The sequence below is a fragment of the Anser anser genome (assembly GCF_964211835.1).
Source record: "Anser anser genome assembly, chromosome: 31".
In the NCBI taxonomy this organism is placed as follows: Eukaryota; Metazoa; Chordata; class Aves; order Anseriformes; family Anatidae; genus Anser; species Anser anser.
Window position 1 is genome coordinate 1,623,398 of NC_139752.1, and position 27,038 is coordinate 1,650,435.

General features: G+C 52.9%; 2 protein-coding genes across 2 annotated transcripts in view; one reads left to right on the plus strand and one right to left on the minus strand.

Annotated features, from left to right (window-relative positions):
* Nucleotides 1–598: 598 nt before the first annotated feature.
* LOC310888221 (E3 ubiquitin-protein ligase TRIM41-like) lies at nucleotides 599–7,251 on the minus strand. The gene is made up of 6 exons (XM_083814769.1): nucleotides 6,250–7,251; nucleotides 5,182–5,277; nucleotides 4,361–4,591; nucleotides 3,614–3,636; nucleotides 2,815–2,942; nucleotides 599–2,353 (listed from the first exon to the last, which is right to left on the minus strand). The coding sequence occupies exons 1-6, from the start codon at nucleotides 7,195–7,197 to the stop codon at nucleotides 1,836–1,838; spliced, it is 1,944 nt and encodes a 647-aa protein (XP_083670895.1). The 5' UTR covers nucleotides 7,198–7,251; the 3' UTR covers nucleotides 599–1,835.
* Nucleotides 7,252–9,077: 1,826 nt separating this feature from the next.
* LOC310888189 (uncharacterized protein) overlaps nucleotides 9,078–27,038 on the plus strand; it is a 37,854-nt gene continuing 19,893 nt past the window's right edge. The window contains exons 1-17 of the mRNA XM_083814639.1: nucleotides 9,078–9,334; nucleotides 10,021–11,221; nucleotides 12,802–12,897; nucleotides 13,704–13,934; nucleotides 14,618–14,640; nucleotides 14,994–15,109; nucleotides 16,002–16,034; nucleotides 16,372–16,874; nucleotides 18,647–18,877; nucleotides 19,045–19,067; nucleotides 20,325–20,748; nucleotides 21,660–21,752; nucleotides 22,529–22,759; nucleotides 23,004–23,026; nucleotides 23,163–23,278; nucleotides 23,952–23,981; nucleotides 24,512–25,099. Of these exons, the coding sequence (XP_083670765.1) occupies nucleotides 10,466–11,221; nucleotides 12,802–12,897; nucleotides 13,704–13,934; nucleotides 14,618–14,640; nucleotides 14,994–15,109; nucleotides 16,002–16,034; nucleotides 16,372–16,874; nucleotides 18,647–18,877; nucleotides 19,045–19,067; nucleotides 20,325–20,748; nucleotides 21,660–21,752; nucleotides 22,529–22,759; nucleotides 23,004–23,026; nucleotides 23,163–23,278; nucleotides 23,952–23,981; nucleotides 24,512–25,099 (3,517 nt within the window). The 5' untranslated portion in view covers nucleotides 9,078–9,334; nucleotides 10,021–10,465. The remainder of the gene's footprint in view (nucleotides 9,335–10,020; nucleotides 11,222–12,801; nucleotides 12,898–13,703; nucleotides 13,935–14,617; nucleotides 14,641–14,993; nucleotides 15,110–16,001; nucleotides 16,035–16,371; nucleotides 16,875–18,646; nucleotides 18,878–19,044; nucleotides 19,068–20,324; nucleotides 20,749–21,659; nucleotides 21,753–22,528; nucleotides 22,760–23,003; nucleotides 23,027–23,162; nucleotides 23,279–23,951; nucleotides 23,982–24,511; nucleotides 25,100–27,038) is intronic.

Consider the following 27,038-nt stretch of genomic DNA (forward strand, 5'->3'; position numbering starts at 1 on the left):
CCAAGAAAAACCCCCAAAATAAGAGCCTTAACCCCCAAAATAAGAGCCTTAACCCCCAAAATAAGAGCCTTAACCCCCAAAATAAGAGCCTTAACCCCCAAAATAAGAGCCTTAACCACACCGAGGTCACCGCAGCACGTAGGAGCTGCCCCACAGGGGGGCTGCTGAGAGCTGCTGGAGGAATAGGAGATGTTTGAACAGCAGCTTTCACCCAGCAGCCTCCGTGCCAGCCCGAGCCCTTTCACAAGCAGCCGTTTCCTACAGATTTTTAGGATTTTTCTCCCCGTGCCTTTGGGGGCGGGAGGGATTTTTGTCCCTTAGGGCCACCCAAAGTGGCCCACGGAGGTCGACGGCAGCACGCTGCCTCCACGTGAGCAGCCCTCGATGCGGATAAAAAAGAAAGGAGCTGGCTGCTTTGGGAAGGGATACGACCCATCCAATTAGCAGGGATTAGGTTAAGCTTAACGAGGCAGGATTTCAATCTTACCAGCGGGCTCTTGTGCAATTCAGCAGGGGGGAGCAGCAGGCACAGACGGGACCCGGACCCCGATTCCTCTGCCAGGCTTTTCCAGCAGGTTCTCAATAAGCTAGGCTCGGGTTTACAACCTTATTCTTTATTATTATTTCTGGACATTTCAAAAAACTAAATCTCCATTTAATTCTCATTTTAGCCAAAAATATTTTGAACTAGCTCTGTAATGCCAACAGAAAAAAAAATTAATAATAATAATACCAATCCACCAACGAAAAGAAGTAAAACACAACAGGTGCGGTCAGAGTCTCTCGAGGGGGGACAGGATTCAGCTGGAAACTCGACGACAGCCGAGAAGAGGGAAGAGAAAATAAATATTTCCCGCCTCGGAGAGCTCTCAAGCTGCAAGGGGAAACGAGAGGCTGGTTCCCACCACCGGGGCCTGGAGCGCGCAGCGAAAGAACCGGGCTGCGCCGGCAGCGCCGCGCTCCGGCCGGAGGAAACCGCCTGTATTTTATTTTATTTTTCTTTTTTTTGCACCCTCCCTGGCCCAGGCGGCCCCGAATAAAGTGCCAGGCCTCCAAGAAATGGTTGGGAAGGGAAGGGGAAAGGAGGGGGGGAGATCTGGTGACCCCCCCCCCAGGAAGGGGGGGGAAAAGAGCAAGGGGGAGGCGAGCGAGCGCCCGAACAGGAAAACATCGCGGGGTAAAGCGGGTTCGACTCCAGGTCCAAAGGCCAGCTGGGGATGGAGATGTTCAGGAGGTGAAGCCCCCAAGAAATCCACGCTCCCTGAAACCTTGGCACGGCTCTGGGAAAAGCCGAGGACTTTGGGGAGATGATTTCAACCCCGAAGGGAACTCGAGAGGCCAAGAGCCGGCGCTCCTCAACGCCCAGACCCCCCCCAGGAGCTCGAGCTCTGCACCCGAAGAGGCTGCGTCTCAAAACCGGACCGTGGGCTTCAAAAAAAAAAAAAAAAGGAGGGAAGAGAGCACACCGGAAAGCTTAACGCGGCGACCCGGAAAGGCTTCAAGCGGCGAAGGACGAAGGGAAAGCGGCGGCCTGGTTCCTGAGTCCGAACGAAAGCAGCTTCGGAGCAGCTCGGCCGGCTGGGAAGGCGGCGAGGCCGTGAAAAAGAGCTGGCACGAGGACGAGGAGGGCAGGATGGGGAGGGGAAAAGAAAGAGGCCTCGTGAGCAAAAGCAGGTGCAAGACAACAAGTGCAGCGTCGGAGCCCGACGAGGGACCCGAAGGATGGCTGGGGGGGGAAAGGAGAGGAGCGTGGCCGTGTGTGCAAGGCCGGATCCCGGGGGAAGGCCGGATCCGGCGCGGGGCGAGGCGGCCGGCGGGAGGGCGAGGGGAGGCCGTCAGGCGCAGATTTTGATGCGGGTGCCCTTGGCCAGGACGCGGAAGAAAGGGAAGATGCGCTCGTGGAAGGAGGCGTTGAAGGTGTGGATGTGGGTCATGCTCTCGGCGTTGTAGAAGCAGAGCTGGCCCCGTTCGTAGTCCAGGTAGACGCCGAAGCGCCGGGGCCGCTCGCTGGGCGACAGGGCCGTCTGCTCCGTGGCCGTCAGCGCTTGGTATTTCTTCCCGTTGGTGCCCACGCACCAGATCTCCCGTTTCTGGTGGGGCCCCACGGCCTTCTCTTTGCGGCGGGCCGTTTCGCGGGCCGCCCCCACCGCCCAGCCTCGCCGGCCCCCGACTTCGACCTCCCAGTAGTGGCGGCCGGCGGTGAAACCCTGCGAGCCCAGGACGCAGTAATCGGAATCGAAACGCTTGGGGTTGTCCGGCAGGTCCTTGCAGCGCTCGCCCAGCTTGACGCTGCGGCGGTCCAGGGAAAGGCTCAGGCGAGGGTGGGCGGTGTCGGGGTCCAGGGTGATGTCAGCTGGAAGGGAAAGGAGAAGGACGGTGCTGGGGAAGGTCGCCCGTCGTGTTTCTCCCGCCCCCAAAATCCTCCTCCGCATGTTTCATGCGCCATCAGGGGCTAAACGCTAATTTGGAGCCCCCCCGTGGGTCCTATCCCAATTCTAAAGGGGATTCCAGCCCCAGGATATTTTTGGGGGCTTTGTGGGCGAGGAGCTGGCCACGTTAGGGGAGGATCCAGATTGAGGGGCCAGAACCTGGATTTTGAGGGGCCAGAATCTGGATTTTGAGGGGCCAGAGCCCGGGACGGGGAAAGGCGTGGAGAGGAAGGAGAGAACAGGGCTGCCGCTGGAAAAAGAACCACGAGGGGCACAAATCATGCGAAGACAGAGCTGGGGAACGAGAAATCCCAGCCCAGGAGGAATAATCAGTGGCTGTTCCCCAGGATTTCGCTGCGGAGCTTGTCCCTCCAGGTCTGCTCACCTTGAGGGACTTTACTGAAGACTTTCTCCATCTTCCTCATCACCACGTCCTGCAGGAAGTAGTTGCGGTATTTCTTCCCCACGTCCACCGGCACCATCTCGGGCTCCTGGAATTTGATGTTCTCGCATCTGCCGGGAGGGGAAAAGCGGCGATTTAGCGAGGTGGGGATGTAAAACCACAGCGGTTTGGGGCACATCCGCGTTATTTAGACGATCTAAAAGCACGACGGGAGAATCCAGCCCGCTCCCCCGTGATGCTCCAGCCACACGGAGCCGCTTTCGGCCAAGCTGAGCAGCTTGGTGCCTGAAAAACCGGGCAGCCGTGGGCAGGACCGGTTGCGCTGGTACAGCCGGCGCTCCCCACCCTCTCCCGGCCGCAGGAACGGGAGCAGCCGCGCATCCAGGCCCTGTTAAGCGACGGAGGGACCCTCCCGCTGCCGCCTGTTGGCTTGAAAAGCCGGGGGAAGAATTCTTTTTCCCCGAGTTAAAAGCGGCTCCCTGCTCCCCCAGGGCACGAGGTCTGCGTGGGCACACCCAGCTCCGCTCCCAAAAAGCGGCTGCTGCGACGGGCTGGGATCTCTCCCCCACCTTTCTCCTCTCCTGCGTGTCCTCAGTCGCTCCCCAAAACCCCGTTTACGCCCCGTTTACCCCACCTGCAGGAGCTCCTGCCATCCCATTAGTTATCACACCGGCCCCAGCCCGGAAAAGCGCCCACCAAACGGAGTTTTTGTTTTAAACTTTTTTTTTTGGACACAAAAGCTGTTTCGAGTGAAAAGACGCAAAAAAAAAAAGCCACTCACCTGATAAAAGTGCCTTTGATGTCCTGCGGAAAGGAGGCAGCGGGGTGACAGAAAAAAAAAAAGAAAGATTAGGGAGGGCTGACGCTGATCCCGCTGTTGCTCGCACGAAATCCTCTTAACAGCCACCCCTCAGCACCATGCTGGGCTGTGCAGAGCCAGGATGAGTCCTGTCCCAGTCAGGCAAGGGGAATAAAACCCTGAAAGATCCCATCCACCGCTGGAGGCTTTTCCCAATAAAACAGGCGAGAAAATTGGGACCCAAATCTTTTGGGGGTGTCCCCTTCTCTTCCCCGTTTTCCCCCTCCGTGGTTCGTAGCTGCGGTTTGGGACAGGCGAGAAGATTTGGACCCAAATTTTTTGGGGGCATCCCCTTCTCTTCCCCGTTTTCCCCCTCCGTGGTTTGGGACGGGGAAGGATGTGACCCAGCAGGTGAAGAAACCGCCCACGACGTGGAGCCTTTTGGAAGCAGGGTCCAGCCCCTCTTGGCGGCTCCGCTCGTTCCCATCCCGAACGTTATCTCCCGGCCATAAAAGCGGGGCCGGAGTTCCTCCGGCTGCCAGCGGGGAGCCGAGCGAGGCCGCGAGCAGGGTCCGTGGGGTCAAAGACCACGGAAGTTTTACAGCTCTTTGGGAACGTTTAAAAAAAAAAACAAAAAATGAGAGGGCTTCCCTTCCCCCTCCAGGGATCTCTGACCGTGGCCTCCCCTCTCCCAGCCCGGGAATGGAAAAAAAAATAAAAAATAAGGACCTTGAGCAGTTGTAGCCCGTCCTGTTTGCTCTTGTCCTCCGCCTCGGCAATGAGGCGGCTGAGGGCAGCGCTCCGCTCCTCCAGCTGGCTGATGTTGCTGCTCTGGCGGACCAGCAAGCTCTCGTAGCGCTCCTCCAGCTGGTGCAGGAGCAGGACCTGCTCTCCGATGAGGAACTGGTGCAGCAGCTCGAAGTCCGACTCGAATTCCTTGATCTCCAGCTTCATCTTGTCCTGCCGGGGGGCGGGGAGAGGGAGGAAAGGCTTTACAGGGGCGAAGGAATCGCTGTGGGAGGGATCAGCTTGTTTTTGGGGTCCTGCGCCACGCTTCCCCCCGCCCACCCCGGGTTTTATCGCCCTCCGTAAGCTCCCACGTGTCCAAAATCAACCGAAACCAGAACCGAACGAGAGCCGCCCGCGTTCCCTCTCGGGGAAACGGGTTTCGAGCGCGGACCTGAAGCCTTCTCAGCTCAAATGACAGACCCAAAGGACTCCAATTTGCTCCCTCCCTCCCAAGCCGCCAGTTCCCACGAAACGCCGAGGCGTGCAACCCCCTCATTAAGTCCTACTTCGGTAGGAAAACGAAGCCCTGACGTTTTCCAGCCCTTGCAGCCCAGTAATTGCAGGGGAGGGAGCACGATGCCTCCGCGAGGCCTCAGAGCGGCGGGAGAGGACAAACTCCGCTCGCCCACCTCGCCAGACATCAGGGCCACGCTGCCGTTCCAGCGCCCTCCTCACCTCCTTGAAGGCTGATTATTTTGGGGTGGGATGGGAGAAACAGCTTGGAAAGGAAGCGTTTAAGCGATGGCCAGGCAGCCTCTTACCCTCAGCTCCGCGATCTTCTCCTCCTCGTTTGATTTCTGCTTCAGGACTGCGTCCAGCTTCTTCTTCAGCGGCTCCAGGTGGCTCTGGAGTTTGTTCTGAGAGCAAAAAAAAAAAACCAGAAAGACATCTCAGGAAACCCTGGCTGAGGCAATCCCCTCCTTCCTCTTCTCTTTCGGTCCCTAACTCCGTGGCAGAGCTGAAAAGGGAACCTCCTGCCCGGCCTTCGGACCGCTTCCCTTTTTCTTTCTGTCAGCTCTCGTGCCGGGAGCCCGTTTTTAATTAGAAAGCCAAAAATCCCACCCCGCTTCGGCCGGGGAATATCCGCAAACACCGGAGCTGCAGCTGCCAAGCGCAGGCTGCATGGCTTGAGCTGCCTGAGCCATCACGTTTGGGTTTCTGGCTGAGAAAAGAGCCCGGATTCCCCTTTCGGGCCGCTCCTTTGATAGCAGCGTGGTCCTAGGTCGGCTTTAAGCCGGCAACAAAGCCACCACCGGCTTCATTCGTTGGGAATTGGCTTTGATTTTCCCCAAAACCCAACCAATTCTGCTCGGCCCTTTGCAGAGAGCAGGTCTCCACATAAAAATTGGGGCTCCCCAGGCAAGGAACAAGCTGCCTGAACACCTCCGGGTGTTACGGGCCCGAAGCACGGGCGCAACGCTTGCTCCCGAAAAAAAAGGAGGAACCCACAAGGGACGGAGCAGGCCACGAAGCGAGCGGCTCAGGGATCCCCGTCCCTTCCCTGCTTCGACCAAACCACCCCGAAACCACCTCCGGCTCGCCCACTGCTTGCTTCTGGACCTTTCCGTCTGCCCCTGCGCTCCCAGAGGTGGTGCCAAGGTTCGTGGCTCCCCGGCCTCCTACACCTCGAGCCTCCTTCCCACTCGCTGCTTCTCGCCGTCATCCCCTCCGCTCGCCGAACCAGCCCAGCGAGACGCGCCCCGCGCGCCGCCTCCAACAGATCCCCACGTCCGCGAGCCGCTCGGCTTTGATCCCCCCTTCTCCCCCCCCCAAAAAAAAACCCACCCATTATCCCATCTCGGCCCCGTCCCAAATCCCCCCCCCGGCACCTTATAATCCTGCACGACCTCCTCGAGGGGGACGACGCTGTGATGCTTGTGGCTCCGCGACTCCCTGCACACCACGCAGATGGCCTGCTCGTCCACCTCGCAGAAGAGTTTCAGGGGTTCCTGGTGCTTCTCGCACAGGTTCGGAGGCCCCTGGCCCCCCGCAGCCACCAGGACCCCCGGCCCTCCGGCCGCAGCCCCCGAAGCCGAGGGGCCGGCGGCGGGCGGCGCGAGGCGCTGGGGGTGCGGGTGCAGCTGGCGGATGATTTGCACCATGTTGGCCAGCTGGAGGTTGGGCCGAAAATTCCTCTGGAAAAAGGTTTTGCGGCACTGGGGGCAGGTAAAGGTCTGCAGGCGCCGGGGCCGGGCGGCCAGAACCGGGGGCGGTGGGGTCTGCACCTCTTCTTCCTCCTCCTCCACCTCCTCCTCCTCTTCCTCGACGTCCTCCTCCATCACGTCCTCGTCGTAGTCCTCGTCCCCAAAATAAAGCTCTCCCCCGACCCCACCGTCCCAAATGTCCTCCTCCACGGGCTCTTCCCACAGCTCGGCGTCGTCTTCCTCCTCGCTCCACATGTCCTCCTCCTCCTCCTCGGCGCCGCCACCACCGTCCTCCTCCTCCTCCTCCTCCTCCTCCTCTTCCTCCTGCTCCACCTCCAGCTCGTCGTCGTCGTCCAGCTCGTCCTCCTCATCCTCCAGCTCTTCGTCCAGCACGTCGTCCAGCCCCACGGCCCCTCCGCCACCCGCTGCCACCGCCGCCGCCCCGGGGGCCGCCTCGTACTCCGCCTCGCCGCCCCACAGCTGCGAGATGCACACGCGGCAGAAGTTGTGCCCGCACCCGATGGACACGGGCTCCACGAAGTAGTCCAAGCAGATGGCGCAGATCGCTTCCTCCTGCAGCGTCTCCACCGGGTTCAGGCGCCCCCCGGTGCCCCCGTCGCCCACCACCGCCATGGGGGAGGCCGTGAGACTTCCCCCCCCCCCCCCCGGGTCCTCCCGGGGCTCTCTGAGGTCCTTCTGCCCCCCCCGGGAGGGCACCACCGGAGCTCGCCCCCTCCCCCTTTCCTCCCACCGAGCCCCCAGACCCCAAACCGGAGCCGCTCCCCCTTAACCCGGCCCGGTTCCCGACCCTAAACCCACCCCGTGAGCCCCAAACCGGGGGCCAGGCCCTGTCCCCGACCCCGACCCCGTCTCCTACAGGCCTCAAACCGGGAGTCCCGGCCCGGTTCCCGGCCCCAAACCTTCCCCCGAGGCCCCACACCGGGAATCCCGGCCCGGTTCCCGGCCCCAAACCCTCCCCGGAGGCCCCACACCGGGAGCCCCGACCCCAAACCGGAAGCCCCGACCCCAAACCGGGAGCCCCGCCAAGGCCTCGCCGTCGCCGCCGCCCCCCCCGCTCCGAGCCCCGTTGCCGGGGAGGCGCTCTAGCCCCCTCCCGCCGCCGCTCTCTATGGTGCGGGCTCCGCCAACCGACGGGAAGCACGGCGGCGCTTCCGCTTTCCGGCCCCCCGCCGCCAGCCCCGCCCACTCCGCGCCCAGCTGACCGGAAGCGGCGCAGCCCGTTGCTAGGCAACGGGGAAGGTGGGCGGAAGCCGGGGGGGCGGCCCTCTGGCCGCGCCCTTTTCTCCTCGGAGGGCTCCGGGGGGGGGGGGCTCGGTGGGGTAGGAAGGGTCGCGATTACCCAGCGCAGCACCGCCCGGCTAGCTCAGTCGGTAGAGCATGAGACTCTTAATCTCAGGGTCGTGGGTTCGAGCCCCACGTTGGGCGCCTCGCCGGATTTGTTTTTTTCCCTCCTCATTTTATGCCCCTTCAAATTCTCCGACCCCGCGGCATCCGCACGGGGGGGGGGCCCCGGGGGCACCCCCGCTCCCTCCTCTTTTACCCACAGCCACTCATCCGTTAGTATTGTGCGGATATAAACGGACGGGGTGGGCCTTCTCCCAGCGAGTTTCTGTAGTGTAGTGGTTATCACGTTCGCCTCACACGCGAAAGGTCCCCGGTTCGAAACCGGGCAGAAACACTTCCTTAAATTTTCCTCCTCCTCACATTTTTCCGCCTTCAAACGCTTCGTCCTTCAGCAACCTCATCGGCCACGGGTGCAGCTCGAACCGCAGCTCTCGTTTCCCCGCCTGCTTATGTTGTCCGGTACAGTTCAAAAAACGGCCCTTCGCCGTTACCGGGGGGCTCCGGGGGGTCACCGGGACCACCCGGGGACCCAGCACGGCTCCGGGCCCACGAAGGAGAATGTAACCACGAGCCTAACTTGCTAACAGCCCGGCTAGCTCAGTCGGTAGAGCATGAGACTCTTAATCTCAGGGTCGTGGGTTCGAGCCCCACGTTGGGCGCTTAGGTTTTCTCCTTTTTTCCCACTTTCCACAAATTCGCCTAAATTCAACCAAAAAAGCGCCACAGAACCCCCAGCTCAGCGAGTTTTTACTAAAAACATCTTCACGTTTCCGTAAACCTCCTCAGTGCCCTTTACATCCTGGATTACGGTTAAGTTTTTTGGAAGGAAAAGGTCTGCTATGAGAATAACCACACTTCTCCCCTATTTTTTTCCCCTTTTTATGAGCTTTCCAAACACTTTGCAAGCCCCAGTGCCCATTTACTAGGGAAATGAGGCCCTACAAAAGCCCATCTCCTATTTCCTTTTCTAAGCAAAAAGGAGAAGAGGGGAAAAAAAAAAGACGAAAAAAGAGAATCCCCCTCACTGCCCTTTTTTCCCTATGCTATTTCAGTTTTTTTTTTTTTCTCTGCCTTTCTCTCTGCAATTTGGAAACATCTATATCTCTATTTATAAGCATATATTTTTAAATTTTTCTCGTTTAGAGGCAGCAGAGCTCATACATGTGGAAGGCAGCACGCAAAGCCGATGCCTGAGGAAAGAGCTGCAGCGGCTACACAAATGATATAAAGCAGCCAAGAGAGACCTCAAAGACCTTGAACCGAGGCCAGAATGTTACCACACTTGCAAGAGTTGGAAAAAAAAATGTGTTTTTTTTTTTTTTTCCCTTTAGCCTTCTTCAAAAAGGGGGATTTTGCAGCTCACTCATCCATAGGTACAGATCAGGACCACGTATGATAACCACAGGTAACACATCGGTGGTAGCGGGGTCAAAATTAGGGCCACAGCAGAGGAAAAAAATAATTTTTTTTTAAAAAAAAAAGGAGATTTTCATCTCGGCTAAAGCAGAGGTTTTTGAATCATCTCGAGTTACTGGTAATGAGTCAGGGGGGCTGACGTGGCGGTGGGGAAGCTGCTGGGAAAGGAAGCCAGGCTGGCCCATCCTAAAAAGGGGGAAAAAAAGAATGAATTAAAACCAGCATCCAGCTGGAAGGCTTTCCTGAGATCTGGTATTAATCCATGCTCTGCAGTTGGGACTGTTGGGTTTGTAGGCTGGCTTAACAGGGAGGATGATGAAGGTTGGGATTGATGAAGGTCTCAGCAGTGCATCAATGGACAGCAGCTCATGGGTGGGTAGGGGATGAACGCGACTTTTAGCTGCTAAAGGGATGCAAACACCATGCCCGGACACAGGAGCATTTTCTGCAAGCCTGACATGGGGAAAAAAAATTCCCCAAAGAGGAAAATTGCTCATCATTGGGGGAAGGGTCTGTAAAAGCATCTCAGCAGAACCCTTCGCAGGATGGGTCCGATCTCAGTGCCCGACCTTGGGCAGGAAACGGCCGCCGTGACCCGAGCGCACTGTGACTTATCTCACCGAGGCCGTCTGAAGCAATTCGCTCATTTTTGGTATTTTATTTTTTTTTTTATAGTGCTGTGTGATTCATTTCCTCTGTTGAATCACTTCTGGGGAGCCGCAGGCAGACAGGCTGCAGGGACGGCCGTGAAGAAAGCAGAGCCATCGGACCAGCATCTCCTTGGCGCGAGCAAGATAAGAGATGCACAACAACACGCTAGTATATCGCAGAGCTTTAACCTGATTTAGGTTTTTATAATTTAAAACTACACCAAGGCTTGGCTGGAAACCCTTTGGCAGGGTTTAGTCCTGGTCCTGGTCCTGGTGTCTGCATGGTCACATCCTGCCCTCCTGTAGGCTGCAATCTGCTCCTAAAAGAGGGCTGAGGATGCAAAGCTCTGGCATTAGGGAGCTTGGGATGAAAAAGACCTTGGAAAAAGGGAAAGGAAAGGGTTTTTGTGTGTGTTTTGTGTGTTCTTATTTTCCTGCAGTCTGCGGGTTTGCATTATAGCTGGACAGAGATGCTGGGGGAAAGTGGTGACACCCACAAGTTGTTCTTGCTGCTGGGTGCTCCCACCCAAATATTTCACGGCTCAGAGGCCACAGGTCAGGATGATGCACTTCTCTGTCTGCAGCAGCAAGGCTTTGACCTTGAAAGCCTTTTTGGAGTGACTCAGGTTTCAGAGGGTGTTGCAAAACAGCTCGAATTTCCCCTTTCCCCCGCCCCTCCTTCCTTCTACGCTGCACTTTTCAAACAAGACCTCCCATTTCAGAAAGCAAAGCCAGAGGGAAACTCCCGGTCGCCGCTGAAAGAAAAACTCAATGAAGCGAAAGTAACCGTGTCATTCTTCTTCCAAGCAGCCATGGCCGAGTGCGACCCGCTGGAGAGCCTGCAGAAAGAAGCATCTTGCTCCATCTGCCTGGATTATTTCAGCGACCCCGTGTCCATCAACTGCGGGCACAGCTTCTGCCGCGACTGCATCACGCGATGCTCGGGCAAATCGGACCGGAGGTTCGCCTGCCCTCAGTGCCGTGGAATCGCCCAGAAGAGAAAATTTCGGCCAAACCGGGAACTGAGGAACCTGGCGGAGATCGCCAAGAAGCTGATCTCGAGGGTCGGGGACGCGGCCCGAGCGGGCAGCGTGTGCCCGAAGCACCAAGAGCCGCTCAAGCTCTTCTGCCAGGAGGACCAGACCATCTGCGTGGTCTGCGACCGGTCCCAGGCTCACCGCGCTCACACCGTGGCCCCCATCGAAGAAGCTGCCCAGGAGTGCAAAGTAAGAAATCTCCAATGCTTTGCTCCTCTTGTTTTTCCCCTCTTTTTTTTCTTTTGGTCCACCAAAGATCGAGGACCACTCCCTGGGGGCTTCCCCACCTTCTCAAGGATATGGTGAAGGATGCCCATATAGGATTTCCCAAGGATGTCCTGTATCAAGATTTGGGATAAAGCGGGGTAGAGCTGGTGGACCATCCAGTTGCATTGGGTTCTCTTTGCATCCCAAAAACCCATCCCAAAAAGCTCCAGCCTTCACCTAACTCAACCACCCCACCCCACAGGCGCCCAGATGCATGGTAATGGGCACAACGTGGTTTGGGGACACTCAGGAGGGAGTGGAGGTGGGGGGGGTGCTGGGTCTGATCCTCCAAAATCTGCTCCCAGGCATCAAGGGTTGGGTGAAGCCTGATTTTCACCCAGACCTCCAAAAGGGAGATTTCACCTTAAGCTTCCCAGCTTGCACCCCTTTACAGAAAGCCACCAATTTATTTACTCTCACCCTCTGCAGGGACAACAAAGGAAGCTTAGGCTGGTAGCTCATACCCAAAATACTCAAATTACCAGAGCTGGACCTCACTTTTGCATGCTCTGTTCTGTTTTTGTGCAAGAATCACCTTGGAAATACCAGATGAGTTGTCCTTTCTGCTGCAAATCAACTCATTAACCCAAAAGGAGAAGGAATTTGTTTCTGAGCAACTGTCTCAGGATAACCACAATGGTACCGGGAGGCTTTGCAGCTCCCTGTAGGGAGGAGAGGGTGAGGAGGAGGAGAAGTCCCTGCCTGAGTGGAGGAAGCTCCGTGACATTTCGTCCTGCCCACAACAGAGGAAATGACTGGGAATGGGGAGGTGAAAGGTGGCGTTAGTCACACCGTGAGCACAAAACAGGGCTGGGAAAAAGAAGAAGTGAGGGGCAGGAAGGGGAAAATATGCTGATGTAAAAAAATTACTGGGTTGTGTGCACTGCAGCCATCCACTGGCATTTGGCATTGGAGAGTCTTTTAAGTGTGCAATTTAAAAAATAGGATTTTCTAAGGTTCACTCACATCTCCTCTTACAAACAAACTCCAGGGACATTATCCATCACTCAGTATTCATGTTCTATTATTTCTCAGACTGCAGAAGCAGCTGAAGGTGACAAGTTTGGGCAGGAACACTGATTCTGCAGATTATGGGAAGTTATAGTGGTGAGGCAGCAACTCAAGGGACCTGGTTAGGGGAAAAATGCATGTCGTGAGCATCAGGGGATAAAATGACCAACTAAGGCAGAACTGATTGCAGGGAATGCAGAAAATAACAGGCCATAAATATCTTGGGAGATGGAACTGGCAAGGATAAGAATTGGGGTGTAAATGAAGATGCAAATTTAAATATTGCCTTTATTCGTTCACAAGGTGCTTTGCAGAAAAGGTCTAGGGGTGAGGAGGGGTAAAAGAGCAAAGAATATATAAACATTTCCAGCTTCTGATGGCCTCATGCACAAATACATCAGGAATTAGCTAGAGCAGTACTGGAGCCATGCATCCCTCTCCCCACCAACTTGCAGATTGTTATGATTTTTTTATTTTTTTTTAATGCCCAGGAACATATCCAAAGCAAACTGAAGAGCCTCAAGGATGAGAGAGAGAGACTCCAAGGATTAAAAGCGACAGGGGAGAAGAGAAGCCAGAAACATCTGGTAGGTCCTCACCACCACGGCATGCATAGAGGTGGCTTCTGAGGGTCTGGCCCAGGGTGTTGGATGGGCAAATAAATTCACAGCACAGAGGTGAGGAGGAGGAAAACACCTCCAGCCCTCGCTCCATCTCAGCGAGGCACCCGTGGGTGAACCACGGCTGTTTCTCGAGGGGAAATCAGCAGCCACAAAACGCAGGTGGGGAGCAAGGGGGTTTCCTAATTGTTAATGGGAGGCACTTGCAGCTTAGCTGAGCTGCTTCTCAGAGGCAGACAGAGGATGGATGAGTGTGCGAGTCTCCCTGGGTGGATTTTCAAGCCGAAATATTGGGATGATGCTCCAGAGAGATGGTGCATCAACCACCCCAGCCCCATAGATGCACAAGATCCATGGGGCTGCTCATGTTTAACCCAGGACCCAGCAGTGACAGCAGGGTCCTGGTGAGGATGATGACCCTGGGCTTAGGGTGCCCAGGTACCTGGATGGGGTTTGCCCCATCAAACACTCCCAGGTGCCTGAATGCAATGCCTGATGTCCAGGCTGCAGGAAAAACACGGTGCAACACTGCCCTCGTGTTTCTCCAGCTGAGAAATGAAAACGGCCGAGAAATAAAAACAACCCAAAGGGACACAAGTGCTTTATGACTCCAGGGGGCATTGCATAAAGCTTGAAGGAGACCCAGAGCTGTGTGCTGTGGACTCAGATTAACCTCATGGCCAACGATGAGTCCTTGCTCCTGTTTTATTTAACCAGATTTTCTAGGTCTTGGATGTCTTCTGTTCTCATCCCTTTCAATCTGTGCCTTGCAGCAGCAGGCAAGAGCCGAGAGGTGGAAAATCATGTCGGTGTTCAAGCAGCTGCACCAGTTCCAGGACGAGCAGGAGCGGCTCCTCCTGATGTGGCTGGAGGACACAGAGAAGGAGATAGTGCAGACCCAGAGTGAGAATGACAGGAGGATCTCTGCCGAGATCTCCCACCTGGGCAACCTCATCCGGGAGCTGGAAGGGATGAACCCCCAGCCGGAGAATAAATCCTTGCAGGTGAGAGTGAGAAGCCAGGCAGAAAACACGGGGGCTGATGTTTTCAACGCTTGTTTTCCCCTCACGTTCTCTTTGCCTTGACATTTTGAGTAGTTTGGATGCTTGTTTCAGCTGTATTACATGGTGTGTGAGCTGTGCTATCATCACCTCTGACCCAGGAGGAGGACCCCAGAATTAATAACTCAGCATCCTGGAAATGTCCACCAACTTCTTCCCCTCCCAGCCCCAGGCAAAGCCAGGGAAATTGATGCACGCCCATTGCAGAGGGATAACAACAAATAATAAATATTTATTATATTTATATGATAAATAAATATAATAATAAATAAATAAATCCTGGCTAAAGCCCAGGTCTAAACTACCAAGCATAACTTTCACTCCTGGAGGCATCACGTCGGGCAATGCTAGGACACAAGCAATGCGGTGTTTGGAAGTGGATATAATCCCCCCTCTCCCCACATACAGCTGTATTTAAGTGCTTTTTTTCTAGCCTTTGGTTGAAGGGACCAAATGGGGCACATTTACACTGTGTGAGTACAAGAGGCCCCGATCTTGCACTTTGCTGGCACAAGAAAATCCAGAGCAAGCAAAGCATGCTTGCAACCAACACCTGGGGGAGATAAGAGATATAAAGAGGCCTGAAGATCACTCAAAGTTTAATTCCCATCTTCTCTCTCCTTTAGGATGCCAGGAGTGCCTTGACCAGGTATGTGGCTCTCTGTCCCCAGCACAGTGTCAGAAAGTGAGGAGCAGGAGGGGTCCCCAGTGCTCAGGGTGAGGAAGGAGCTAGGGAGGAGATGAACTTGGGGCAAGATTGCATCCCCAGCATCTCCTCTGTAAGAATTCATCATTTCCCATTGAGGAGGTCCAGAGCAAGTGAATTCCTGTTTCCTCCACGGGGACACTGGGATTGATGCTGCCAGAGATATACCAAGAAATAGCTGACCCAATTGAACATGATTTTTGGGGGAAAAAGATACTTACCCAGGAGCTTCTCTAAGTGGGGTTTTTGCATAGCTTATTTGGCAAGGAAGGAATACAAAAGTCTTCTCCTTCCAGGTGTGACGCAAGGGCTTTCCAGCATCTGACGGAGAAGTTTCCCCGAGTGGAAAGAAGCCTCAAGGATTTATCTCAGAAAAACATCATTCTGAAGGAAGCCCTGAGGAAATTCAAAGGTACAAAGGAAGGGAAAAAATCTAGACCCAGCTGGATAGAGGTGGATGCTAGCCAATTACCAGCATCAAGCCCAGCTAAGGAATGCTAGCGATGAATTACTCAATAACCCTCCTATCTGGGGTTGAAGATGGAAGAGGGAGGGTGACTGTTTTCCCAGACGTATTTGCAAATGTGTCTGAAATGCAGAGTAATGCAAAGGACTAAGCAAGCCCCTCCCTTTGGCTACACAAAGGAAATGAATCACATTCTTGATTCTGGTCCTAATCAAACCAAGCAGGCTGTAGGTAACGTCTAGCCATCCGTGCGGGAGTCAGCACGAAAAGGTCAACATATTGCATATAATTGGTGGTCTTAAATAAGCCTTTGAGACAATTCTCCGTGTCCAGATAACTCTGTTCCATTCCCTCCCACTCTGATATCCAAGTAGGAATTGATGCAAATTGACTCTGAATTTAAGAAATATCCTCATAAACACAATTATATTGGGATTGGAGGCCCACCTGCCTAGCTTGCTGTCTCCAAGGCTGGCTGAGCATGGAGGAGTGCAAAAGCAGGGATATGCATGAAAATAAAAGCTTCTTCTGATTATATGTTTCCAGCAATTAATGGTGCAATTAATTGTGCCATTGGTACCACTAAGTCCACTGTAATTGATAATCAGAAGCAAATCTATTTTCTTGAGTATTTATGCTTTCAGTCTCTACAATCAAAGTGGTGTGAGAGGAAAAGCTTTTTGCATTTCGCCTGCTGAACTTGCTCACCTGGAGATTTGACTTGTTTTGCAAGGGAAAAATTACACCTCCACAAATTTACCTACCTCCAATACATTCTCTCGCCTCTGTAAAGGGGAAAAAAAAATAACAGCACTTCTCTCTGCCTCTCTCCTCTTAGAGAGTCTCCCGGTTGAACTGGATGTGCAATGGGGTAAGTGTTGGGAGACTGGGAGTGTACTGGGGTGAAAGGGACCCAAGTGGGAAAAGGTGATAAAGGCTGGGAAATCACACTTTTCTGGTGGGTTGGCAAGATGATTTTCTATTCCCTTTGGGTCAGAATTATAAACAAATAATTGGAGCCTTTAAATAGATCTGCAGGGCATACATCATGCAGAAAGCCTTCACCCAAGAGCTTCAGTCAGGGCAAGACTCCATCCCTGGAAAAAATAATATAAAATAAAAACAAAGAGGCATAGATAGAGAGAAATGGCCATCATCTTTCCTTCTGACATACTGTTTTTCTTCCCTCATGATTCCTGTTCATACAGCAAACGTGACTCTGGATCCAGACACAGCAAACCCCCACCTTGTCCTCTCTGAGGACCGGAGGAGTGTGAGATGGGATGAAACACCCCAGAATTTGCCTGACAACCCACAGAGATTTGACACCTACTGCTCGGTACTGGGCCACGAAGGCTTCACAGCGGGGAGGCACTACTGGGAAGTGCAGCTGGGGAATAGGGGATTTTGGGCTGTGGGGGTGGCCAGAGACTCGGCTTGGAGAAAGGGTTGGATCAGCCTTGACCCTTCCCAGGGGATTTGGGCTGTTGGCATCTGTGGGGACAGGTTTCAAGCCTTCACCTCCTTTGAAACCGTTCAGCCTCTGAATGGGAGGCCAAGGACTATCCGGGTCTCTCTGGATTATGACAAGGGACATGTGGCTTTCTTTGACGCCGATAATGAGACCTTGGCTTTTGCTTTTACGCCGACTTCTTTCAACGGAGAGAAAATCCTGCCTTTCTTCTGGGTTTGGGAGTCCAGGATCCAGCTGGCTCCCTGAGACAGCATGGACAGCAAGATGGAAATGTCGTGCTTTGGAGAAGGCTTTGCTTTGATCTGGGAAACCACACTGTATTTCAGAGCTCTATGGCTGGTAGAGAATAAAGTGAAGGGAACAAGTCCCAGTGTCCACCTTGAATCTCACATTCCTGGGGATTTCAAGAGCGGCAGGTTGAGAAAGGATCACACTGGGCAGATCTCTGGATTTTTTTTAATATCTGGGTACTCTCAGAGATTTTACTAGGGAATAACACCCTGGGAGGAGAAGCAAAATGAAGCCTATAATCTTTGCAACAGCCCTGGGCATACGGGTTTCATTGATGAACCTTGATCTCTTCTGTGAAATTCCTGCAGGGCTGAAGAAGCTGCCTCTGGTTCCTGGTTTAGTTGCTAGAAAGAAAAAGAGGATTCGCTTGAGTTAAGTGTCTTAACTGCTACTTTCCACTAGCTAAAATCACCAATGCATTGGCAAGAACGTTGATAATTTGAGGCTTTGGAGCTGAACCCCATCAGTTTCAGCTGGGGTTATCCAAGTGGTGGGGTAGGAGAAATCGGAGGTTGGAGGTGTGAAGATGAACAGGAAGAGTTCCAACCTGCCTTTCTGGAATTTATCTAGAGACATTTGGGTCAAGGGGTTTATTAGGCAGTCCTCTCTATATGTCAACAGTGTACAAGAAAAAACTTTATTTTGGTGTCTTTCTATATTTCAAGTGCTTTTTTCTTGCTTGTCAGAGAAGAATCGAGAAAATGGTGCTGTGCCACACCTCAGCTCAGCAAACCCTGGTGGCTTTGCTGCCCTCTATGAACCAGAGAAAGCTGCTGGGACCTTGCAAGGTCTTGGTCATCTCACGAGCAATCTCCAGGGACGCGCAAGCATCTTTGGTGCATAGCATCTCTGAAGGGTGTTAGTCTGAAGTCCCACCTCACACCAAAGGCAGAAATTGCTTCTGGTACCCAGTGGATGGGCAGGAAGCTGTGTGCTTGAACCTTTAGGGTCACCCAAGAGATCTCCAAGTCCTTCCCAACACCTCTACAGAGATACAGGTGTGGTGCTGAGGTCCTTACAATTGCCTGGTCTGGTATTGTCACTCCCAATATCTCAGAAGCCCTTTCAGTCCATGGTTGTCTCCCATCCCAGCTGTACCACAACCTCCCTTAGGTGCTCCAGCAGGCTGTAAAACTCCTGCTCGAGCTGCTCTTGTGTCACCAGACCTGCAGTGATTTGAAGGACAGGCTTTGGAGAGCGAGAATGGCAGCACCTTTTAGAGAAGGGTAAAAATGGGATGTGCGTCTCCTATTCTCTTCCTCCCCAGGTGGCTCCATAAAGAATAGATGCTACTTTCCAGCAATATTCTGGAAATATTCTGCCTTAAACCATGCTAGAGAAGGGCTGGATCTCAGTTCAGCCAGTGGCTTAGAAGAATCATAGAATGGCTCAGGTTGGAAGGGACCTTAAAAGTCACCTGGTCCCAACCCACTAGATCAGGTTGGCCAAGGCCCCATCCAACCTGTCCTTGAACACCTCCAGAGAAGGGGCATCCACAGCTTCTCCTTGGCAGGGGATGGGGCAGGAGAGGAGGAATGCCTCCTCCTCCTCCTCTCTCCCATGGGTGGGCGATGCTCAAGGGATGCAGGGAAAGGGCATCGGCTCTGCGTCTTCCCCAAGTCCACCTGGATGCATGAACCACCATTGACTCCCAATGCTCCTGTCCTGTCCCTCTCTCTGTTTGTTGTTCTTTACATGTTTTGGCTTTCCCCTGGCAGAAGAGGATGGAAGATGAAAAGCAGAAGGTTCTCAGCAGATGTGCTCAGATGCACAAGTTCCAGGATGAGAAGGGGGCCTGCTTGCTCTCTCAGCTGGAAAATCTGCACATGGAAATACAGAAATCGGGGAAAGAAACCCTCACCAGGCTTTCAGAGGAGCTGTCGAGAGTGGACAGGTTGATTGAGGAGGTGGAGAGGAAATGCCAGCAGCCAGGATGTGGAATCCTGAAGGTGAGACCCCAAAATTACTGGGAAGGCACCAGCTGAGAACCAGATGGTTCTCCAGCTCTTGGTTTCATATCTAACTTACTAGAAACAGGACATCATTAGAGTGGGGCCCTCTGTAGTCCAAGAGGAGGAATTCCAGGACACTAAGCCTCTTCTTTTCTCTCTTCTAGGATATCAAAAACAACTTGAGCAGGTAGGTGATCCTTCTACCAAAACCAAGTATCATCCCAGAACAAGTTTGTGGCCAGTGCTGGTGGCTCCCTATGTGATCCAAACACTGGATGAAGCAAATCAAAGAACGTCTACAAAGGTGATGTGCGATCACGTTGTCTATTTTGCTGACTTTATTGTGCTCTACCAAGTCTACAATGTGGAATATCCATGTACAACAAGAAGTAAATATATCTCCTCTGTTCCTCCAGGTGGGAGAGAGAGATGCTCTTACAGACAATGGAGATGGAGGTCAGTGCTATGCTTTGGTATTCTAATATCACACCCTTGAGTCTACGCGAGGTCCCCCAGCAGATACAAATCACCCTGGACTATCAGGGAGGGAGGATGAGGGTTTTTTTGATGCTGTGAGCAACTGAAAAATATTTAGTTGTCTGCCAGCTTCTTTCAAGGGGGACAAAATCCACCCACGGTTCCTGGTGGATGGCTGCACTCACCTCAACCTTCTTCCCTAAGGCACAGGGAAAAAAAAGTATTTGATGGTTTAATCGTTACATGACTGGCTTCCTGTAAACTTGTACTGATGGGGAATTAAAAGCTAACAGGCAATTTCGAGGCATTTGTGGCCTGTGTGCTTTCATTTTCTGTTTTGTATTTCTCTTTGGTTTTCTTTGGAGGTTGGTTAACAACTGGAAGGGGGCAGAAATCACCATCCTTACCCTCCATACCCTGCTGCAAAGGGAGGTGATTAACCTGAATTTTCTCCCCATCCATCCTGGGCTTCATTCCCATCCAGTTTGGTGGCCAGTCCCTGTCTGCTCCTTACTGGGGAGCCACAGCCTGGTCCCAGTCCCCCACGAGGAGCCTCAGATGTGCTGGTGGAGGGGATCAAAGCCTCCCCTCTCCCCACCACTTTGCTAACGCAGCCCTCTGTGGGTTTAAGACCTTTGCTGCATGATCCCACCTTTAACTCATGCTCACCCCTGAGACCCCAAAGTTTTAGGAGCTTTCAACCACTTCTCCAGCCCATCCAAGTGCCCTGCCCTCCAGCCTCCTCTCTGCCGAGCCTCATATGTCTGAGGAGGGCATTGAGCCAAAACCGCGGGGAGGCGAGGAGGAAACCCGGCGTGCACTTGTCCTCTCCAGCCTCCTTTGAGCCTCGAGGTCTGTTTGGTGGTGTTTGGGGTTGGGGACGGATTTCCCTGATAAAACTCCCCCGGCAGAAGAAGGAAGGGGCCCCTCTTCTTCCTGCAGAGCGGTGATCCTCTCCCGGAGGCAGAGCCATGGCTTCGCAGAGCCCCTCGGAGAGCCTGCAAGGTGAAGCCTCCTGCTCCATCTGCCTGGGCTATTTCCAGGAGCCCGTCTCCATCCCCTGCGGCCACAACTTCTGCCGGGAATGCATCACCCGCTGCTGGGAAGGGCTGGAGGCCAACTTCTCCTGCCCCCAGTGCAGGCAGACGGCTTCGCACAAAAGTTTCCGTCCCAGCAGGGAGCTGGCCAAGATCGCCGAAATCGCCCAGCAGCTGAGCCTGCAGGCAGGCAGAGGAGCAGCGGGGCACGAGGGTTGGTGCCAGCAGCACCAGGAGGCTCTGAAGCTCTTCTGCAAGGAGGACCAGCAGCCCATCTGCACAGTATGCGACCGGTCCCAAGCTCACCGCCTCCACACCGTGCTCCCCGCCGAAGAGGTTGCCCAAGAGTACAAGGTAAAGCGCTGGGATGTGCTCGCAGCTTTCCCAGCACAGCAAAAATCCCTTGGTAAGGGCAAAACGCAGCCCGTTGCATGCATCCACCCACCCCCATGGTGCAGATGCCAACGGGGATCTTCGGGTGTCACCCACAGGCTTCCTGTTTACATTTTATTGCCAGGACCTTTGGTTCTTTGCAGTGTTCCCATGGGGATTTCCCACCCCATCCCTCCTTTAATTTATTGACCTTCACCTACAGCTGTGGAGAAAGAAAAAAAAGCTATGTTGCTGTTGAGTCAGAGGTGCTGAATACCAGCTATGAGTAATATCCAGAATAAGGGAAAATGCTCAGGAATTCTTCATTTTTTTCTCCCCATGATTGAATCAGTTATTCAAGGCAATACTGCTTTTTTGTTCCCCTCTTCCTCATGTCTTTAATTTCCCATACAGATAAATAATTTTCTGCTGCCTCTTCCGCTTCTCTCTGCTCCTTTTCTCTTTTCCTCCGGATCCAAACATTTTCTCGTTTCCTTGTACACCAAACATTAAACCAGTCCACTAAGGGCTATTAAATACAGAGACAGGCATCCCAGAGCCACCATTTACAGGAAGCTGGGAGTGTTTTTGAGCAAAATCTCACTATGTGGTTATCTTGCTCTTGCATGCCTCCCATCAACTGTTGATTTCTGCTGGTGTTATGCTCTCTTGAAGATTTTTTTTCACTGTGCTTGCAGCAAGGTTGGTGTTTGCAGGTTGCATTTACTTTGCAAATAATTCCAGAACAGCACAGCTTGCTCACGAACCTTTCTCATCCCCCAGCTCTGCGCCTGTTCAAAGCCTCCCCCATCTGATGCAAGGGGGAGAAAGTGTTTAAGTGGAAAAAAAAAAAATTCCCATCTCTTCCATTTACATTTTTTATTCTGTCACAGGAAGAAATCCAGGCTCGCCTCCAGCTTTTAAAGGAAGAGAGAGAAAAATACCTGGAAAGCAGAAAATCCAGAGCAAGGAAAAACTTGTACTTGGTAGGTTGCCCTGGAGGAGGGTTTCTTTTCCTTCTTCACCCAACCCTGGTTTTGCTGGTTTGTTTTGAGGCTGGATCTTGCATCCTTGGCTTGCGGAGTGGTTTGCTGTTGGAGCTGGGAGACAGCCAAGCCTGGGTTTATCTGCTGGCGTTTCGCAACAGGCTGCGCCGGGGAGATAGCATTGCAGCTCCCCTGCAAGGAGGCACAGAGCTCCAGGAGAGGAGAGAGCCTACAGATGTATTGGCTGGGAGTTTTTCCTCCTAAATTCTGTAAATCTCCCTCTTACAGAGCTCATTTCCAGTTCCCTCCTTTGGTTTTGCTTCCAGGCTGAGCCTCCCAAATTATCCCTGGTCTCTAAATCCCCAGCCAGATGGTTTTGGCTTTTCTTTGGTGTTAATTTCAACCTTGCATTATCTGAATATTGCCCAGGACATGGGATCCTGACACCAGCCCCATGGCCTTGAAGCAATAATCTGTTTTACTTGGGTGTGGTGAGGTTTTTTTTGGGAGCCCCCCCCCCTCTTTCCTACCCATCTCACACCCAAGGCAACTACGATTCCAGTTGTTTTCCTTCCACAATGGGATGGGGTTGTTGCAGCCTGCATAAAGACAAACCCAGTCCACCCCAGAAATATCCCATCGAGAGAAACTACACTCAAAAAAAATCCACGAGGGAAGGTTTGGCCAGCTGTAAAGATTGTGGTGGGCACATCTGCTGCATGGGGATGTCTCCTGCCCCTCTTATCCCTTTGGTTTTCTGTCTCTTGTCCTGGCAGGAGAAAACCAAAAACGAAGGGAAGAAGATAGTGTGTGAATTCGAGCAGTTGCACCAGTTTTTGAAAGAACAAGAGCGCCTCCTCCTGACCCAGCTGGCAGATCTGGACCGGGCCATCTCCAGGGTCCAGGAGGAAGCGGTGGTGAAGGTCTCAGAGGAGATGGCCCACCTCGACACCCTGATCTGGGAGATGGAGGGGAAATTCCAGCAGCCAGCGAGCAAATTCCTGCTGGTGAGAGCCCAAGGCATCAGGGCAGGTGGGAAGTGGAGGGAGAGAGCAAACCCTAAGACTTGGGAGCCCAAATTCAGCTCAATGTGAGCTCCCTGGTGTCTCTTGTCCACATGTGGGATCATCACATGGGCAGGGTCATTCTTTGCCACTGCATTGAATATAAAAAAATATAACCTTTGTCGGAAGCAGCAGCCTTTGGTGTTCCTCTTCCATGACTGTCTTTCCTCTCTCTTCCCACCTTTAGGACATCAGAAGGCTCTTGAAAAGGTAACGCGGCTCCTCATTTTCCCTTCACTCTGATGTTTGGAGGGGTTTGGAAGCCACCAGGGCAAATCCTGAGGACAAGGTTTCACCCTATCACCGAGAGTTCCTCTACATCTCCACCCTTTTGCCCTCTTTGCAGCTGTGAGGTGATGAAGTTCAACCCTCCAGTGGAGATCTCCCCCAATCTGGAAAGAAGACTTGAGGACTTTCTTCAGAAAAATGTCCTCGTGAGATGCACGCTGAGGAAATGCCAAGGTACCGAGAAGGGTCAGGAGAGGGCACGTTGCTTCCTGCTCCTGATATCTGTGAGAAATTGGGTTCTTGTGTGCTGGCTGCTAATGCAAAACCCACCTAGGAACTGCTGTAAATAAATGCAGCTGAAACTTAACCAAAGAAGGACATTGGCAGTTTTTTCTGGGGTAAAGATGAATTGGTGGGGAAGCTGAGATGCACAAAAAAAAAAAAAAAAAGCCATGCTCAAAGGAGGTTCCTCTCCCAAGTCCCATGTAAAAAGCAAATTCAAATGGAGATGATGGTGCAGTTGTTCCCATTACCTCCAAACTGGTGGGAAACTTCACGTGGCTACAAAGCCAGGGAGGGATGCTACAACAAGGGGAGAAATTGCTCTCCTAGTGCCCCTTGGAGATGAGTTTAGCCTTGCTAGGAGATTCAACTCCCCCAGCTTTGGGAGAGTTGTGTGGATCTTACAGCATCACCTGAGCAAGTGAACCCAGAGATTTTACATAGCTAAGCCCTTACATCCTCAATATTTCCCTTTCCAAGCCTCCCCTTTAGTTGTTTTGCATCCCGTTTGGCTGTTTTGCCTCCCCTTTGGCTGTTTTGTTCCCCAGCCTGAACAATAAAGCTACTCTGCAGCCAATTTGCCTGATACATAACCCTGATGCTGTGAAATCTCTCTCCTTTTTAGATAGCCTGATGTTTAAATTGCAAGAGCCAAGTAAGTCAATAATGGCTGGTAGGGGGGTGGGAGAGTGGTTTTTGGCTTGTGGAAGAGATTCCAATGGGAAAAACAATGCGATCCCACAGGGAGAAAAAAGGGAATAAAGGGAAGAGGGGTGGCAGCCTGATGCTGTGATGCTCCTGGTGCATCCAGGGGCTGAGATGTGGTCCTATAAAGCCAAACACCCCTCTGGGGGCCAGGCGGAGGGAACACCTAAGAGCATTTGTGCTTCCCCTTCTCCCCCAGTGAAGTTTTAGCCATCCTCTCCCCATGCCTCTGCCCTCCCACCCTGTGCTGCCCTGCAGCTTGTCCTCTTCCCCTTCTCCTTCCACCCAGGGGCATCTCTGCTGGGGGATCCCAGGTCTGGCACCAGCCCCAAACCTGCTCACACTTCTCTCAAAATACCCAGAACTTGGGGAGGAAGGAGAGCAGGATCAGTCCCAGCCACCAGGAGGAGGAGAAACATCTCCAGCCTCTCCCAAGGCCAAGTCCTACCTCCATTACTCTCATTCTCTCTTCTCCTGCAGCCAACGTGACCCTGGACCCAGCCACGGCTCACCCCAACCTCCAACTCTCTGAGGACCAAAAACAAGTCAGGGGTCAACTGGTGCCGCAGGACCTCCCGGACAACCCGGAGAGATTCGACTTTGAGCCTTGCGTGCTGGGCTGCCAGGGCTTCACCTCGGGGAGGCATTTCTGGGAGGTGGAGGTGGGACAGGGGGGTGTCTGGGCTCTAGGGGTGGCCCGAGAGACAGCGAAGAGGAAGGGGCCCACGAGCCTCACCCCCAAGGAGGGCATCTGGGCGCTGGAGGCTTATCACTCCCTTACATCCCCCCGTGCCAACGTGCGCCTGAACCAGCTTCCCAGGAGGATACGGGTCTCCTTGGACTACGAAGGGGGTCGGGTGGCATTTTTCAGCTTGGATGACGATGCTCCCATCTTGGTTTATAGCAGGGCTTCATTCAATGGGGAGAGGGTCCTCCCTTGGTTCAAGATGGGGATGGGGGCCCGCTTGCAAGAAATCACCCAAAACTCATCCTCAGAGGAGCAGTCCATGACTGGGCAGCTGATGTCCCCTCTGGATTGGGTTGGGTTCAGGTCTCCCCTCCGGATTTGTCCTTGAGATGTCCATCAATCCTTAACGAAAGGGACATCTCCTGTGTGATGCCAGCTGTTTGCTGTGGTTGCTTGGGGCATCGTGCCAAGGGGGCTTGCTGTTCTGCCCCCTGTGTCCCTCTCCATCAAGAGCTTTGGGATAGCACCTCTACATGAGGATGGGGAGATGGGGACACCATCAGACAACAGCGAGGAGGAAGGATCAACCAGTATGAGGGATGAAGGGAACAAAGGGGTTGATCGAGACTGGAGAACATCCAGGGCTTTCAAACGTGGTCTTATTTATTCTGCCTTTAACTGAATCCTCCTGTATATAAGTCTATATCTCTTTCCAGAATGTTTTCTTTCTGATGTCAATTGTGAGGCAGATCCAGAGTCTGTTCTGCAAAAGGAGGTGGTCTTTCACCGCAAATAGCAATGCCTGGTTTGGTTTGGGGAGCTGGTCTCTATCTCTGTCTAGATCTCTGATATTTTTTTTGAATTAAAAAAAAAGTTGTCTTGCACTCTCCATTTTCTGCCTCTCTATGGATGTATTTTTCTGGATTTGTCTTCAGTCAAAAAAATTAAAAACAGCACAGGTTGGGGACACCTTGCTTACCTTTCCACCTTCTCCTGTCAGTCAAGCCCCCTCTGCAGGCAGTGAAGGGAAACAAACCCACCTCAAAGGCACTTTTCCACACCATTACACGTCACCTTGCTGGATAACTCCCAAGAAAAGCCCATTTCTTCCTGTTAGTTGTTGAGGAGGAAGAAGATGGGATAATTTTTACTGGAGGCTCCTGCAGCTGTGCCGGTTAGATGTTCCTCAACTATAAAAAGCAACCAGAGTGGACAGGCAAAATACAAGTGCTTACATTTTTCTCTAGCTCACCTACATGGATTCCCTCAAAAACTGATGTTCTTCTAAGGAAACCCAAAAGAGGAAGCAGCATCTCCAAAATAAAAACAGGTTATTGATTATAGAACCAAGAAGAGGAACCAAAAGAGAGAGTGGGAGGGAGCAGACGACATCAGGCTCAAAATAACAGACAAGATATGAGTGGGCTCACTGTGACAAAGCCCCATCTCACCATACCCACAGGTACCACCGAGGGCAGGGGGTGTCTTGATAGTGATATTTGCTGTGCTATGATATCTTTCCTCCATCCACGTCCCTCAGTTTTGTGCATCACCTGGTCCCATCTGTTGGGAAACACAGAGAATTTCACTGCAGGATGGAAAAATCTGCTTTCTGCAAAGCTAGAGATGACCTGAAGTCTGTGCAGGAGCTTAAGCATGAGGATTAACAAAAATAAAAATAAAAAAGCAGGGAGAGTGTTGGTACAATTAGTGCTGAGGAAAAGACTTTAGTTCAAATGGCCTTGAAGGTTTTTGCTCTTTGTCCCATGTCATTCCCTTTCCCTTATCTCTGCCAGGGAGGGGTCTGAAGTCATTTGTGATCTTTATCACCCTGTGTGTTGTGTCTGAATCCTGAAACCAAACCAAGTCTGGCTAGGAAAGGCAGAGGGGACTATGAAATGTCTTTGCTGTCATTGCAGCAAGGACCGGAGGAGAAATTTGGGTGAAGAAGGGGAAAAGATCTCAGTCTGCTCTGCAAGGACGTGCTTGTGGGTTGCTGTCGGTCCCTGGGGTGCTGCGGTCCCACCAAGCTCCTCTAAGAAGCAGCAGCTGCTGAGAAACATGAGACAAAACACTGAGTTCCAGTAAGACTTGGGAGGTAGAGACCGATTTTCTTCTGACTTTAGGGCCACAGAATCCCTCGGTGCCTCTGATCTCCATCCAGCCCTCTCCCAGCTCCAATCCCCTTCCAGGGTGTCACTCTGCTGCAGAAATTTGCAATGCGGATGGTTTCCACCCCAGCTGGTTTTCCAGGCTCCATAATCAGCAGGGAGAAGCAGACCCTTTTTAGGGTGCACCCTGTTTGCCCAACCGTAGGCA